Here is a 14,499-nt window from a genome sequence, read left to right on the forward strand (position 1 = left end):
GAAAAGACTCCATTCAGACAGACGAGAGCTAGAATTAAGGGACAATATACGTTGTGAAAGACGCCAGTTATTGACCTGACGCACACCCTAAAAGTAGGGGTGCCAAAACATATCACAATGCCTTTTTTTTGTTTGTTTTGTTTTTTCGTTGGCGTTCTCACTAACTCCATCACGATTCGTGCTGCTCACACACTGTTCACGCTAATGTTCCAGTCTTACTCCAGTTTACTAATAAAGCACGCTAACTTCACCAAACACACTCTCACTGATCTCTCACTCTCAAAATAACCAAACACACGGAGAACCTGCGAAATCCGCTAACGGCCAATCAGCTGCCGGTTGCTATGTAAGGAAAAAAACACTGCATGTGTTGCAGGTGCTGATGGAGGAAAATAATCAGCGACATGGAGGTGTGATGAAGCGGAGATACGCTCACCACTATGACGTTGATGATTTTCCAATAACAGCACCACACACGCATAGTGTTTTACTCCACAGCCGTTTGCCATTGGCCAGGGTTTTTTTATTATTATTATTAAAGAATGACACATTATACTTTCTATCCATTTATAGTTACATTTAATGTTGTGTTCTTTTCTCTGTCTTGATGTTACTAAGACAAAAAAATACACACAGCTACTCAGAAACCTGAAAAATCCAGTCTGTCTGAATGGTTTCCATCTTTGTTTGTTGTCAGTGTGTGGGTTCGAGTTTGGTTCCGCCAGTGTGCTGTGTCTGACATGTGGGGTGTGTGTGTGGGGTGTGTGTGTGCGCTTGCTCTGTATTTGTGTCTGTGTAAGTGTGTGTTTACTCTGCATTTGTGTCTATGTGAGTGTGTGTGTTTGCTCTGGGTTTGTGTCTGTGTGTGTGTGTGTGTGTGTGTGTGTGTGTGTGTGTGAGTGTGTGTTTGCTCTGCATTTGAGTCTGTGTGTGTGTGTGTGTGTGTGTGAGTGTGTGTTTACTCTGCCTTTGTGTCTGTGTGAGTGTGTGTGTTTGCTCTGCGTTTGTGTCTGTGTGTGTGTGTGTGTGAGTGGGTGTGTGTTTGCTCTGCATTTGTGTCTGTGTGTGTGTTTGTTCTGCATTGGTGTCTGTGTGAGTGTGTTGTGAAGAGGAACTTGGTGTCTATCTGAACACATTATAGTTCTGCAGTAATGTAATAAATTCAACAAAATGAAGTGTTGTGTTATTGAAAACTATTGAAACATGAGCTATATGTATCTGTAGCCAATTATTTAAACACAAAACACACTTGTATTTCGCTAACAGTAATTCCTCTGAAGTGCACTGTAGAGAGCTGCACAGTGATGTCTCTGGCACACGGTGTGCTTCGGAAGTTTCGAAATTATTAATTTTTTTTTATAAAACCTCAGAATTAAAATGTTGATGGAAACTACAGAAACGCTTGTAATCACAGCACAGATTTATTTCCTGACTATCGTCCGATTATTACTGTATTACAGCTTTCTGTCACTTTCCTCGTACAGAAACGCCAAGCTTTCACTGCGACAAAATGTTAATATTTAGATTTAAAAGATTTCTATATGTATATATATTTTTATATCTATTTATCTATCTATACCTGTATACTACCTGTAACTATAACAAAACATATATCTATAAATAGGTAATGTGAGTTTTATGTAAGGAAATGAATGAATGAATCTGTTTCTTATACGCAGCACACTGTGACCCGTCAGTTAGGCTTTGATCTGTGGTAACTAATCAGTAGTTAATCAGTAATAAGCTCATTCACAGGAACTTGTACATAAACATGACCCGATTAAAGAAGTCTGCGTGCTGAGTCTTAATTTAATCTTCTCAGTAACTTAACAAGCCTGAGAGAGAGAATAAAGAGCGGACGGTGAAGGAACGACTTTGTACAACAGTTGGTTCCAGTCCACTAATTTGATTGGACGAGCCGTGTTCTGAGAGTGCTGATATTAGTATTTAGTATAGCGGCACGGGGGCATTTCACTGTGTGTCGCTCCAGAAAAATCCAGTTCTAGCAGCAGTTCATTACACTGAAACAGTTACTACAGTCGAGTCAGTGACCTCATCTGCAGACATGGCAAACGATACGTTTTTCTCCAATATTAATTTTGACTTAAAATATGAAAGCTCGTCAGGTGATGATGAAAAGGAAGAAGGGATGCCAATTTCACCGAATGTACCTTTAATGGGAATGTACAAAGCGTTAGCTGACGGGTTGTCAGAGACTCTGTGCGTTGGCACGGCAACACACAGTCTGTGGTTCTTTGGCGTTGTTTTTCCTTTGGTGGAGAAAAAGAAACTAAATAGTTGGACATATTATGTCTAAAATGTCAGCAATATCACTCTTATGATCATGGTGCTGTAGGAAATATCAGCACGGCTGTAATTACCTGCAGCCTCGTACCTACAGCCGAATCACAGCCGTGCTGATATTCTGTACAGCAGCACTCTAGCATGTGTGATATTAGTGTGAATAATTATAGCTGCTATAACGGAAGTGAGAACAACTTGTTTTGTGACCTTCCACAACCGTTAGTGTAACTATGAGCAGATAAAATGTACGTCAATTCATTCTTTCGTTCTTTAATAAGTAAAAGCATTGTTAGTGTTGATACATTGCTGTAGCATAAGAGGAATAAAACACTTAGGGAGATGCTGTTACAGGAAAATCATCAACTTCGGTGTGGAAACAGTAACTGTGCTTTGCGTCAGGCTGCACTGCACCATCGTGTGTTTCATTCCGCACATAAAGCTGCCATTAGGATATTACAATAAAATCGCGGCCTTCGCTCTGAGAACTCCGCAGTGAACAGTCCAGACCCTGTTGGACACTCTGTAAATAACCGGAGAGCTTTTTAGAGCTTTTGTAGTGTGAATACTGGTCACACACACACACACACGTTTACGAGACGTTTTGTTTGTTGGTAGCGTTCGCTCTGTGTAACAGAAAGCACGCGTGATTGATGGATATATTTATGAGCAGAAATCACGTGTGAGCAGCGTGAGGTCGAGCGATCTGTGTTCATCAGACGTCTCTTGTCCCAGCACTGAGGGGAAGATCAGCCTGATTACCTTCGGACTTCCTCCACACGAATCATTTACAAGCTTGGAGCAACGAGCGCTGATAACCACAGCCATCTTAAACACTCCTGACTCTTTTTTTTAAAAACATTTCCCATCGTGAGAAAACCCCGACAGGCTCGTTCACAAGGATTACTGACCTCTGAACCCGAAGCTGCGCTTGTACAGTGGAGCTCGAGCGTGTCCTCGCTTCAATAACGTTAATGTTTAATGCTAATAAACGACTGCATCGCTTCATATGCGCTTGTTTAGGTGAGTTTTCTGTGTGACAGGGTAGAACTGAATCTTCTCTTTTTTAGCCTTTTTTTTTAAACATATGTCTGTACATAATAACGCAACAGAAACTCTGAATTTAGAGGGAGGAAAAAAGAAACAAATTTTTGTTTATTTATTTATTTATTTTTTATATATGAAGTTAGTTATGTAATATAATTTTTTTTATCTGACCTAACCTGTGGGATTTCTGAAATAATTCCAATAGTGTTTTTAAAATAAAAAACACAAGCTTTTTATTTTTTTTATTTGATTTTTTCTTTTTGTCATTATCTTTATATAATTGCAAATTATTTTATTTATTTTGTTTATTAAAGTAAACTTAAACTACAAGATTCTTTTTTATAATTTTTAATTTAATTGCAATATATTTTATTTTAATTTATTTAAAAGAAGATGAATAGAATTATGTGACGCAGGTGTTACACACGTTATCCTCACAAATTCGCAAAAAAAAAAAAAAAAAAGTTAGGCAGTCTAATCTTTAAAGGAACGCTAGGATCCTTGCGTTATTTTTAAGTATCCATACTAACAATATTGTATGGCTCCATATCATACAGCTGATTATCTTCATAGATACAGGAGGAAGCAGTGAGAAGTTTTACCTGGTTTAGCGGTTGTTGTTGGTGCTCCAGTCATTATATATTTAGGAGTAGGTAGCAGGTTTGGGCTGTTCGTGTTACCGTAACAACGGGCGCTGTTCACACACATGCTTTCAGAAGTTACCCGATTATGCAAGTAGATGCAGTGGCGTTTTATATCAGATTACAGCCCTTATCATATGTCATAGCCAAGACAGCCAAGAAAGACACCTGGGTTTTATCTCAGCAGGTATATAATCAGATTATTTGATGCATGTATACCATTAATCTGATATCGGTAATTTGTCTACATCTGCATGCGCACTAACGTAATCGAATAGAGAACACATTAAGACTGATTCCACACTTGATATTCTTCATGTTCTTAATAGAACAGAGACACTCGAGGTGCGTCATGTAGTTAGAATGTAAATCTAATTATTGTCTGATTCCTGTAAACCTGGAGTTTTCACATGATCAGATTACTTAATCCCGTGTAAATGACAAACATGAGTTTGTTGCAGTTCTCATGTTTTGCCAGGCGTCTATAAAAGAATGCGTTTAAGAATATATTGTATAATAATGTTTTCGTGATGCTTTTTTTTTGGAGACTCTAATCAGATTTGAGCTTGCTGGGAGGACCTGGGTTGACCTGAATGTACTGTAATGTCGGGTTGGTTAGGTGTTCCAGCTGTGCATGAGGTCATGGGTTTCTCTGAGGTGATGGGTTTCTTGTGTTTGGGTTAACACTTCACTGGGATCTGCTTTATGTGTGTGTTTGTGCGAGTGAGTGTGCTGCAGTGTGTATATTTGCGCTTTTCCTATGCTAATTTGTAGCCAGTCGATGCCACGGTGAGTCCTGCAGATTCCTCCACCACTTTGCTCTCTGTCAGGTTTGGGATGTGGGTGTATCAGTGCTTTATATTATCACCTTGCTGAGAGTGTGTGTGTATTGGCTGTGTTCGTGTGTGTGTGTGTGTGTGTGTGTGTGTGCGTCTGTGTGTGACCTCTAGGGGGAGCTGGAGAAGCAGCTACTGCAGGCTAACCCCATCCTCGAGGCCTTCGGAAATGCCAAAACGGTCAAGAACGACAACTCGTCGAGATTCGTAAGAGCCTCACTGTGACGTGTCAAACATGGCTGTGTGTTTTAGTATGTTCTTTTATCTGAAGAAGTGTGTTTCTTGTCCGACAGGGTAAATTCATCAGAATCAACTTTGACGTTAACGGTTACATCGTCGGTGCCAACATCGAGACCTGTATCCTTTCACTGCTTTACTTTTTTTCCTCCCAGAATTGCTTTCTAATCAATCTAAATCATTACTGATGTTCCTGAGTCCACATAGAGGCCCTGATAATGTGAAGTGGGCGGGGCTAATCCTGGGTGGAGCTTCATCCTCACCAATTGTAATCCTCACCAATGGCTGGTGGTGTTCTTCTCACAGCTTTTATCAAAACTGTGGGTTTTTTTTTCATCTGAGCAGCCTTGTGAGGCAAAGCTAGCCTAGCACGCGTAACCTAAACTAGCAGGCATAGGAGGTTCAGAAGGGCTGTCAATCTAATGGGCTCATTAAAATATTAGGCCACACCCACTCACAGTTTAAAAGTAAAATGCTGCTCAAGCAACAGCAGACCAGACTTTTTTTTTTTTTAATTGTTTATTTATTTAGTTATTTATTAAAGAGGAACATTCTTTTGATGCCTACAGCTGAGTGCAAAAGTTTGCACACCCTTACTTTGTATGAAACCGTCAGCAGCAGTCTGAATAAACTATAGTTGTGTCTCAAATCACATCCTTAAGTGTCATTCTAAATGATTTTTGTTGAGTCTCCAGATGTGTCCCCAAATAGTTGTTATGAAATTGCTAATATTTAGCATATCGACATGTTTCAGTTCAGACCTGCCCCCTAGTGGACATCTCTGTGAAACCATCAGATACATGAAAGGTTATGAGGGTGACAATGTAAGCAATGCTGCTTACGTTGAGTATATCACAGATTTTAAAACGCTCTGCTCTGCAGTGTTCCTCTCCCATCCCTCCGTTCCTTGACCAGCGCCCTCTCAGACCTGCTGGAGAAATCCCGCGCCATCCGCCAGGCCAGAGAGGAGAGAACCTTCCACGTTTTCTACTACATGCTCACCGGAGCTGGAGACAAAATACGCAGTGAGTTCACCTCAGTCCTTCAGATGAACATGGACTAAACCTCTCCATGTCATGCTGTTATAAGAAAATAATCAACGATGAGGTGTTTCTGACGAAACAAAAGTTACTGTTACTTCCCTCAGAATCAGTGATTTTCCTGTAATAGCAGATCCTGAAGTGTTTTATTCCTCTCATACCACAGCAATTTGTCAACCATAACAATTTTTATCTGTTAAACAATGACATCATACATAGTTTTTTTTTACGCATTTATATTTGCATTTAATGCTGTGGAATATCCATGAAGTAGGAGTTGAATTAAATAAGGCTTTACTGATATAATTTCAAAAGCTGAACTGTTAAACAAATGCAAACCTGGATCCTGCAAAATTACTTTACTTATTAACTGTGTAAAGACTACACAGATATCATACACACACACACACACACACACACACACACACACACACACACACTGACATTCCGTGTGTTATTTTTTTAGTTGGAACGAGCAGCAAGTAAATGTTTTTTAGTCTAACAGCCCTTTCTTAGCTCAGATTTTATACATCTTTTTTTTCTAACTCACCTCTCTCTCTGTGTGTGTGTGTGTGTGTGTGTGTGTGTGTGTGTGTGTGTGTAGATGAACTATGTCTGGAGAGCTACAGCAAGTATCGCTTCCTGTCCAACGGAAACGTGACCATCCCTGGACAGCAGGACAAAGACATGTTCGTTGAGACCATGGAGGCCATGCGCATCATGGGCATCCCCGAAGACGAGCAGATCGGTGAGAGAGGATATCTCACACACACACACACACACACACACACACAGAATAAGAACTCTTTAAAGGTGTGCTACATTATTAATCCCTGGATGTATTACATTGTCCTGAACATAGATTCGTCCTGATTTAAAATTATAATAAAGGGTTAAATCTAATCAGTTATAAATAAAACACTGGTATTTAAGTATATAATAAAAAAATTTAATTAAAAATATACAATAATCAAATGTTCTATCATGTAACATTTTAGCCACTAACATCAAACTAGCTGAAAAAAACTGGAACTGGAAAAAAAAAAACGAATGCAAGAAATAGCAGCGGCAGAAAAAAGGAAATAGCAGTATAAAATAATAATAATAAAGAAAAGAAAGAAGATTATAAAACTATACATCGTTATATAACAAATCTGAGACTCTCAGTAACAGAGGCTAGAAAGCTCACATTGTCACATATTCTCCATACTAACATTGTGCGCGTGTGTGCGCGTGTGTGCGCGTGTGTGCGCGTGTGTGCGCGTGTGTGCGCGTGTGTGCGCGTGTGTGCGCGTGTGTGTTGCAGGTCTGCTGCGAGTCGTCTCCTCTGTTCTGCAGCTGGGGAACATCAGCTTTAAGAAGGAGCGTCACTCAGACCAAGCCTCCATGCCTGATGACACAGGTGATATATCCCAGAATCCCAGCATTCCCTTTAGTGTGGGCGTGGCCTAATATTCAAATGACTCTTTTGTGTGACTCCCAGTTTATGCAGGATTTACATGAGATAAGCCCCGCCCACTTTAGATCATTTTTGTGCCTTACAAATCAGGTTTTTAAAAATCATTTCATCCATATACACGTCTCTATTGTGATCTTGGGACTTTTTGTCCTGACTTTGTTAATACTAACTCTCTCCTCCCTCTTTTTTTTTTTTACCTCCAGCGGCACAGAAGGTGTGCCACCTGATGGGCATGAACGTGACGGACTTTACCCGGGCCATCCTGAGCCCCCGCATCAAGGTGGGCCGTGACTACGTGCAGAAGGCGCAGACGCAGGAGCAGGCCGAGTTCGCCGTGGAGGCTCTGGCCAAAGCCACGTACGAGAGGATGTTCCGCTGGCTCGTCATGCGCATCAACAAAGCCCTGGACAAGACCAAGCGCCAGGGAGCGTCCTTCATCGGCATCCTGGACATCGCCGGCTTCGAGATCTTCGAGGTACTGACGCGGATTCGGGATTCGTTCCAGTGTTTTGATGTTGTGAAAGCGTGATGGTTATAAAGAATTCTTGTCTTTTCAGCTGAACTCGTTCGAGCAGCTGTGCATCAACTACACCAACGAGAAGCTGCAGCAGCTCTTCAACCACACCATGTTCATCCTGGAGCAGGAGGAGTACCAGCGCGAGGGCATCGAGTGGAGCTTCATCGACTTCGGCCTCGACCTGCAGCCCTGCATTGACCTCATCGAGAAGCCTGTAAGTCTGAACCCAAACCCTACAACCCTGTTTAGACACAGCGTCCATCTCGGACGACTAGAGACGGCTAGACGCTCACATCTGCCAGTGTCGCATGTTGTGACTAGAAAACAACCCAAGATCACTTCAAAGCCAGTCGTTAGTAAAACCGTAAACATACCAATACAACATACATAAAGGCGACTGAAGGTAATGTTTTATTTAAAACCCTTTTTTTCCCCACAATATAGTCAGTTAAAATTCCCCCTGAGTCATTAGTTCATTAGATCGACCAATCAGGGACTGAGAAGAAGTTAGAATGTTCTTTATATTTATTAATAATGTTTATGTATTCATTATTTTTGTGTGATTGTAATGTTAACATTAACGTTGCATGAGGCTCATTAATTCTTTGAACCCTCAGTGTTCTCCGTGCTCGAGTGATTTTTGTGATTTTTACACGCACATGGCAAAGATTTGATTACCGTTTATCGTTGCTGAATTTCTGCCAGTGAAAAGCGTTTTACAAGAATGTTTTCAGCCCTCATGCAGAGTTTATTTTTTGTTTGTTTTTCCTTTCATAAATGTTAAGTATTAACTTTGCTCGAACAGAATAATTGTGTGTGAAGCATGCTAAAAAGTTTACTAATTCCAAAAATTCTTCTTAGTCTTAAAATAGTCTTGTTCTATTGGCAGATAATATTCTCACTCAACATTTATTTCTAGAAACAGCCAAAACAATCTGCCAATAATATAAGAAAATGTAAAGTTTGAAATGAGTAGAAGCATGTGAAAAACAGGCTGAATAATCTTCTGTTTGATTTCTAATACTCTCATAAGAAATATTACACACATTTGGCCATATTTAAGAAATTTTCTGCTTGTCGAGGTATCATGATTTGTGGTGTTGAAAAGGTTCCTGAGGTAGAAATGAGCCTGTAGTGAAGGAAATGTCTGCTCAGCAGGTTATAATGCCTTATAATGCGCACACACACGTGATGAAGTGCAGGAGAACAGCTCAGGAAGACAGGTTTGGGGAAATGATGGTGCTCGGATGAACGAGTAGCTCTGAGTTTGAGTTTTGTCCGTGTCCTGACTGTGTGTTTCCTGCGTGGGGTTCTGCAGGCGAGTCCTCCGGGTATCTTGGCCCTGCTGGATGAGGAGTGCTGGTTCCCCAAAGCCACAGATAAGAGCTTTGTGGAGAAGGTTCTGCAGGAGCAGGGCACACACCCAAAATTCTTCAAACCCAAGAAACTGAAGGACGAGGCTGATTTCTGCATCATCCACTACGCCGGCAAGGTAAACGCCGCACAGACACGGAAAAGCGACTGAGCAGATCTCCTGCGTCCACTTTCTTGTTAAACGGTGTAAAAATATAATTTCTCCCTCTCTCTCTCTCTCTCTCTCTCTCTCTCTCTCTCTCTCTCAGGTGGACTACAAGGCTGATGAGTGGCTGATGAAGAACATGGACCCTCTGAACGATAACGTGGCCTCGCTGCTCAACCAGTCCACTGATAAGTTTGTGTCTGAGCTGTGGAAGGACGGTGAGTGGAGCTGAGAAAAAAACAAAAGCCTTTAAAGTGCAGCCATCAGGATTTCTATTCCTCCTGTGTATTAGAAGAAAGAGTACTATTTTTGGGGAGAGTTTATCAAATCCTTGAGAGGCTGTAGTTTATTTTGCTTTCCTGTGGGATTCTTGTTGCAGGAGGACCACCACTGGTTTTGTTTTTATTTCCCATGCTGACTTTTCACATTTCTCTTCGTTTTCTGCTGTTCCTCTGTCCATCCCTTGTTCTCACTTCTCTCCTGCTCCTCTATATCTTTCCTTCTGTTCATCCTCGTCTCGTTTTGGTTTCTCTCGGTTGGTTTTCTCGATCTCTTTCTGTTGCATCGGCTCTCAGAGGTGCCGAGTTGTCAGAGAGCTTATTTTTATCAGCGTTTTCCTTTCCTCCATTCTGAGTCAGGTGACATCTTTCTGTTTACTTTTGTTTTTAATTTGTCTTTCTCCATCCTGCATTTTTGTTCTTCTTTCTCTTTATGTCTTTATCCTGCTGCCTATGGAGGTATTTCCTATCAAAAATAATTGCATGTGAACTCAAGTCGTTTTATGAGTCCATGCAAATCCATGACCGGCTTATTTATTGTTTTTGTGAATCTGTTCGTTGATCTGTAAAGTTCATGGATTTGCTTGTCATGTACAGAGAAGATTGTGTGTCAGATAGAAAAGCAGGCTTTTCGCCTGTGACGTGATGAGAACGAGGCACATTGAAAAGCAAAACCTTCACTGCGTTGCTCTTGAGTCGCTTGATCTCATCAGTGAAAAACATTCAGCAGGGGATTGCTAAAGAATTAAACCTGAACTACTGTTGCATTGCATTTCACGTTCATCAGTGCGTTGCAGTCGTGACACTCTGAAACGCAATCACGAAAGATCATCACGTCTGATTATGAACGCGAGATTTATAACGTCACACTTTCTTTGATACATTAATGTATAATTACTTTTGACAGAAGATACCCTCCATTTTGTGTGTGTGTGTGTGTGTGTGTGTGTGAGTGAGAGACTGTTCCTCAGCCTGCGCTCATCTCTCTTCCTCTCTCCCTCTTTGTGTAATAGCGTGGTTGGGGCTCCCCTGCTCTTGGTCTTGGGTACTGCAGAGATGGGTATATAAACTGCATGGGTTTGCTTCTGTTTGTACTCACACACAGATCAGCACAGTACAGAGCTACACACACACACAAACAAACAAACGAGTAATCACTACAATGAGGAACTTGATTCATCACTTTTAGTGTTCTAGGAGTATACTCACACATGGTCATGATATAATTTTAAATAAATTTTAATTTAGGTCTGTACACACTGGGGATTGCACGACTGGTTCCTTTTTTTTTTTTTTTTTTTTTTTTTTTTTTTTTTTTTTTTTTTTTTTTATAAACTTAGTCGACCTGTAGTTTTATAAAATAATCAGCTACTAGTCTTGTCATGGCCTGAAATCACTGATTTGAGAGTGTTTTTAGGCTGTTTTATTAGTGCTGTTTTATTAACAGCCATATACAGGCTACAAATTACATTTCCAGCTTGAATCCACTTTTAGTCTACACTGGTAACTTAAAAAAAAGCATAATATTACACAATTTAGGGATGTATCAGTTCCTAAATTGCACTTGTGTGGACGAGCTGGCGGTGAAAAAGGTGAAATCAGGTGAAATCTTTGTGAGTGTGCGCAGCATGGAAGCTCGTGTCCATCAAAGCCCTTGTTATAGCTCAGAGAGCAGTTTTCGTTGGATGGAGGATTCTACATTTTTACGTTTTTTTGGGTGGTTTTTCTGGCATGTTTAACTCCGACCTCAGTAACTTCCTAAAAGCTAGCTGAGTGGGTTCGCATAGTGACGCACAGTCTACAGCTCTGAAAGTGCTCGTTCACACTCTGCCACAGTGCAAGGATTTGATTTACATTTTATTTAACTTTGAAGGACAACAAAAATAACTGTGGGAGGAATTCCTTCGAGAGCAGGAGGGAGTTTGATTAAAAAAAAACACACCTCGTGCTTCACACGCACCTCTACACTTAATACAAAGTGATATCAAAATATAATGCCCATTAAATCTAAAAAAAAAAATTTAAAAAAGACTTATATACAACATATATTTAGCTGCTTTCTTTGAGTGTCTGTTTTTTTTCCCTGATTAGTAGACATCCCCACAGTGTCGACTGGTGAATGTATGCAATCCATAGTGTGTACACACACACACACACACACACACACACACACACACACACACTGCATGGTTTTGACACTACTTCATATAGTGTTATAATGATTGTTTGATCATATATTATTGAGATTTGTATTTTAGTGATTAATAATACACACACTCGCACATATGCACACACACTGCACTGAATTGGGTCCATTTTCCCCATGTGTGTTTTCCCTTCACTTCACTGGCATTGTGTGATATTAATTTTTTTTCCCCCTCATGTTTCCTGCCTCCTCCCTCCTCATCCTCACTCCCACTCGCCCTCATCTCACTGTGTGGTTGTGTGCCTCATCACCACTGTTCATGTGTTGTTGTTTATTAGCACCACAGGATTGTGGGTAAACGTGTGCTGCTCGTGGCTTCATCCGTAAAGAAGCTGCATCACTGTCGTGGCATTCATTTTTGTTTCTCGTGTCTCTCCTTCAGTGGACCGGATTGTGGGCTTGGACAAGGTGGCGGGAATGTCGGAGTTGCCCGGAGCGTTTAAGACCCGTAAGGGAATGTTCCGGACGGTGGGTCAGCTCTACAAGGAGCAGCTGTCCAAGCTGATGGCCACGCTGAGGAACACCAACCCCAACTTTGTGCGATGCATCATCCCAAACCACGAGAAGAAGGTACCAGAGACCGCACGCCCCACCCCGCCCCCATGGCACATGTTTGGATACGCAGTATTAAATATTTATATTCATTTCTGTATAATAATAACCACATCTCTCTCTCTCTCTCAGGCGGGTAAATTGGACCCTCACCTGGTTCTGGACCAGCTCAGGTGTAACGGTGTGTTGGAGGGGATCCGTATCTGCAGACAGGGCTTCCCCAACCGCGTCGTTTTCCAGGAGTTCAGACAGAGGTGCGTACACCGGAACCCGCTGTGGGGAAACGGCGCTGTGTGTTTCTCACCTGCAAGTTAGCACACATCAGTGCTGCTCAGTCATAGAGCTGAGGTGGATTTCTGCTTTCTGCCCCTTAGGTATGAGATCCTCACTCCTAACGCCATCCCCAAGGGCTTCATGGACGGAAAACAGGCCTGTGTGCTGATGGTAAGAGTTTACACACTGACCTCAGGTCAGCTGTCAGACGACTTCTTACTGTCTTCTTACTACACTATATTATCATTATATATTTATGAGGTGCAAGATGTGTTTTTGTAATGTGCTGTGGCTTACACAACAGACAAGTGTTGTTGAGTTTGAGTTTTGTGTTGTTGTATGCTCATATGGTAGTGTTATTACGGTAGACAGGCTATTCCAGTAATTACAGTATTCCAACTTATTGGAAGATGTACTGCTGTTCACTTGCAGCTAATGTTACGCTGAAACTCACACTGGACAAACAAAAGTGTGTTTATAAAGTTAATAACAAAGTGTAAGCTTTTAAAATCTTTTAAAAGTCTTTTAAAAGCTTTTAAAAGTTTGAAATTCCCGTATAAGGACGTCTTAGTGTAGACGGACTTGAAAATCAATATTTTCCACTGATGAGATAAACACTAAGCCATAATACACTAGTAGTGTGTGCTGAAGCGTTGTGTTAAAGGCAGTACAAACAATCTGTAAGATGTCTGCTGCATTAAAGCAACTTGTACAAATCAGTATATAATCTGTTTTTTCTCTTGTCTGGCAGAATTTTAACTTCTTTTTCAGTAAATACAGTGATCATTCAATTTTTACATCTGCTCACCCGCTCACCCTCTCTCTCTTCCTGTGTCAGATCAAAGCTCTGGAGCTGGACCCGAACCTGTACCGAATCGGACAGAGCAAGGTGTTTTTCCGGGCCGGAGTCCTGGCCCACCTGGAGGAGGAGCGTGATATGAAGATCACAGACGTCATCATCAGCTTCCAGGCCTGGTGCCGTGGCTACGTCGCCCGAAAGTGAGTGTCGAGACGTGTAACAGAGCTGAAAGTCGCCTAGGACTTAGTTTGAAAATGTATTTTTTCTCTATTCATAAGTAATATATGAAAAGCACACAAGCAGCTACACTCTTACCTTCATATCACACCCTCTTTCCCCTTCACCATGCTGATGGTAAATCAGTGTTCAGAGATGAATCTAGAGTTTAGTTGTAGGGTTTTTCTTTTTTTTTTTTGACCCCCTGCTATGGTGGTATGGGAGACACTTGAAAACTTTTGTGCATTTTTAGAAAAATCAGCCATCAGACCAACCAACTAAAATTCCTTTGAAGTGAATTCACTGAATGGGAAAAGGTGCAGGATGTGAAAGACGCATGCTTCTGATAGCGGTTACTTTCACTTCATGTGGACTTCATGTAATCATAAGCATTCAGTCTTGTGTGTCAGAAGAACTCAAACGCTCCACAGTGTGGTGTTTCTGATCAGTAAAAAAAAAGAGGAACTGTTTATTATTAAGTATCAGTTCCACCTGAATTTCATACTGCTGCTTGGTGCACATCTGGAAAAAAAAAACAAAAAAAAAACTTTGTCATCTCATCCATTAACGCAGTTTTT

General features: G+C 41.1%; 1 protein-coding gene across 3 annotated transcripts in view; it reads left to right on the forward strand.

The window, feature by feature from the left end:
• The window catches only part of myh9b (myosin, heavy chain 9b, non-muscle), a 52,540-nt gene that overhangs the window by 26,946 nt on the left and 11,095 nt on the right, over nt 1-14,499 (forward strand). For all 3 annotated transcript variants that reach the window (XM_026927012.3, XM_026927013.3, XM_053231441.1), the window contains 13 exons: nt 4,940-5,032; nt 5,119-5,182; nt 5,989-6,087; nt 6,707-6,850; nt 7,409-7,504; nt 7,765-8,036; nt 8,119-8,292; nt 9,397-9,570; nt 9,701-9,815; nt 12,464-12,651; nt 12,766-12,887; nt 13,008-13,077; nt 13,745-13,905. In XM_026927012.3, the coding sequence (XP_026782813.1) occupies nt 4,940-5,032; nt 5,119-5,182; nt 5,989-6,087; nt 6,707-6,850; nt 7,409-7,504; nt 7,765-8,036; nt 8,119-8,292; nt 9,397-9,570; nt 9,701-9,815; nt 12,464-12,651; nt 12,766-12,887; nt 13,008-13,077; nt 13,745-13,905 (1,772 nt within the window). The remainder of the gene's footprint in view (nt 1-4,939; nt 5,033-5,118; nt 5,183-5,988; nt 6,088-6,706; nt 6,851-7,408; nt 7,505-7,764; nt 8,037-8,118; nt 8,293-9,396; nt 9,571-9,700; nt 9,816-12,463; nt 12,652-12,765; nt 12,888-13,007; nt 13,078-13,744; nt 13,906-14,499) is intronic.

This window comes from Pangasianodon hypophthalmus, chromosome 29 (assembly GCF_027358585.1).
Source record: "Pangasianodon hypophthalmus isolate fPanHyp1 chromosome 29, fPanHyp1.pri, whole genome shotgun sequence".
Classification (NCBI taxonomy): domain Eukaryota; kingdom Metazoa; phylum Chordata; class Actinopteri; order Siluriformes; family Pangasiidae; genus Pangasianodon; species Pangasianodon hypophthalmus.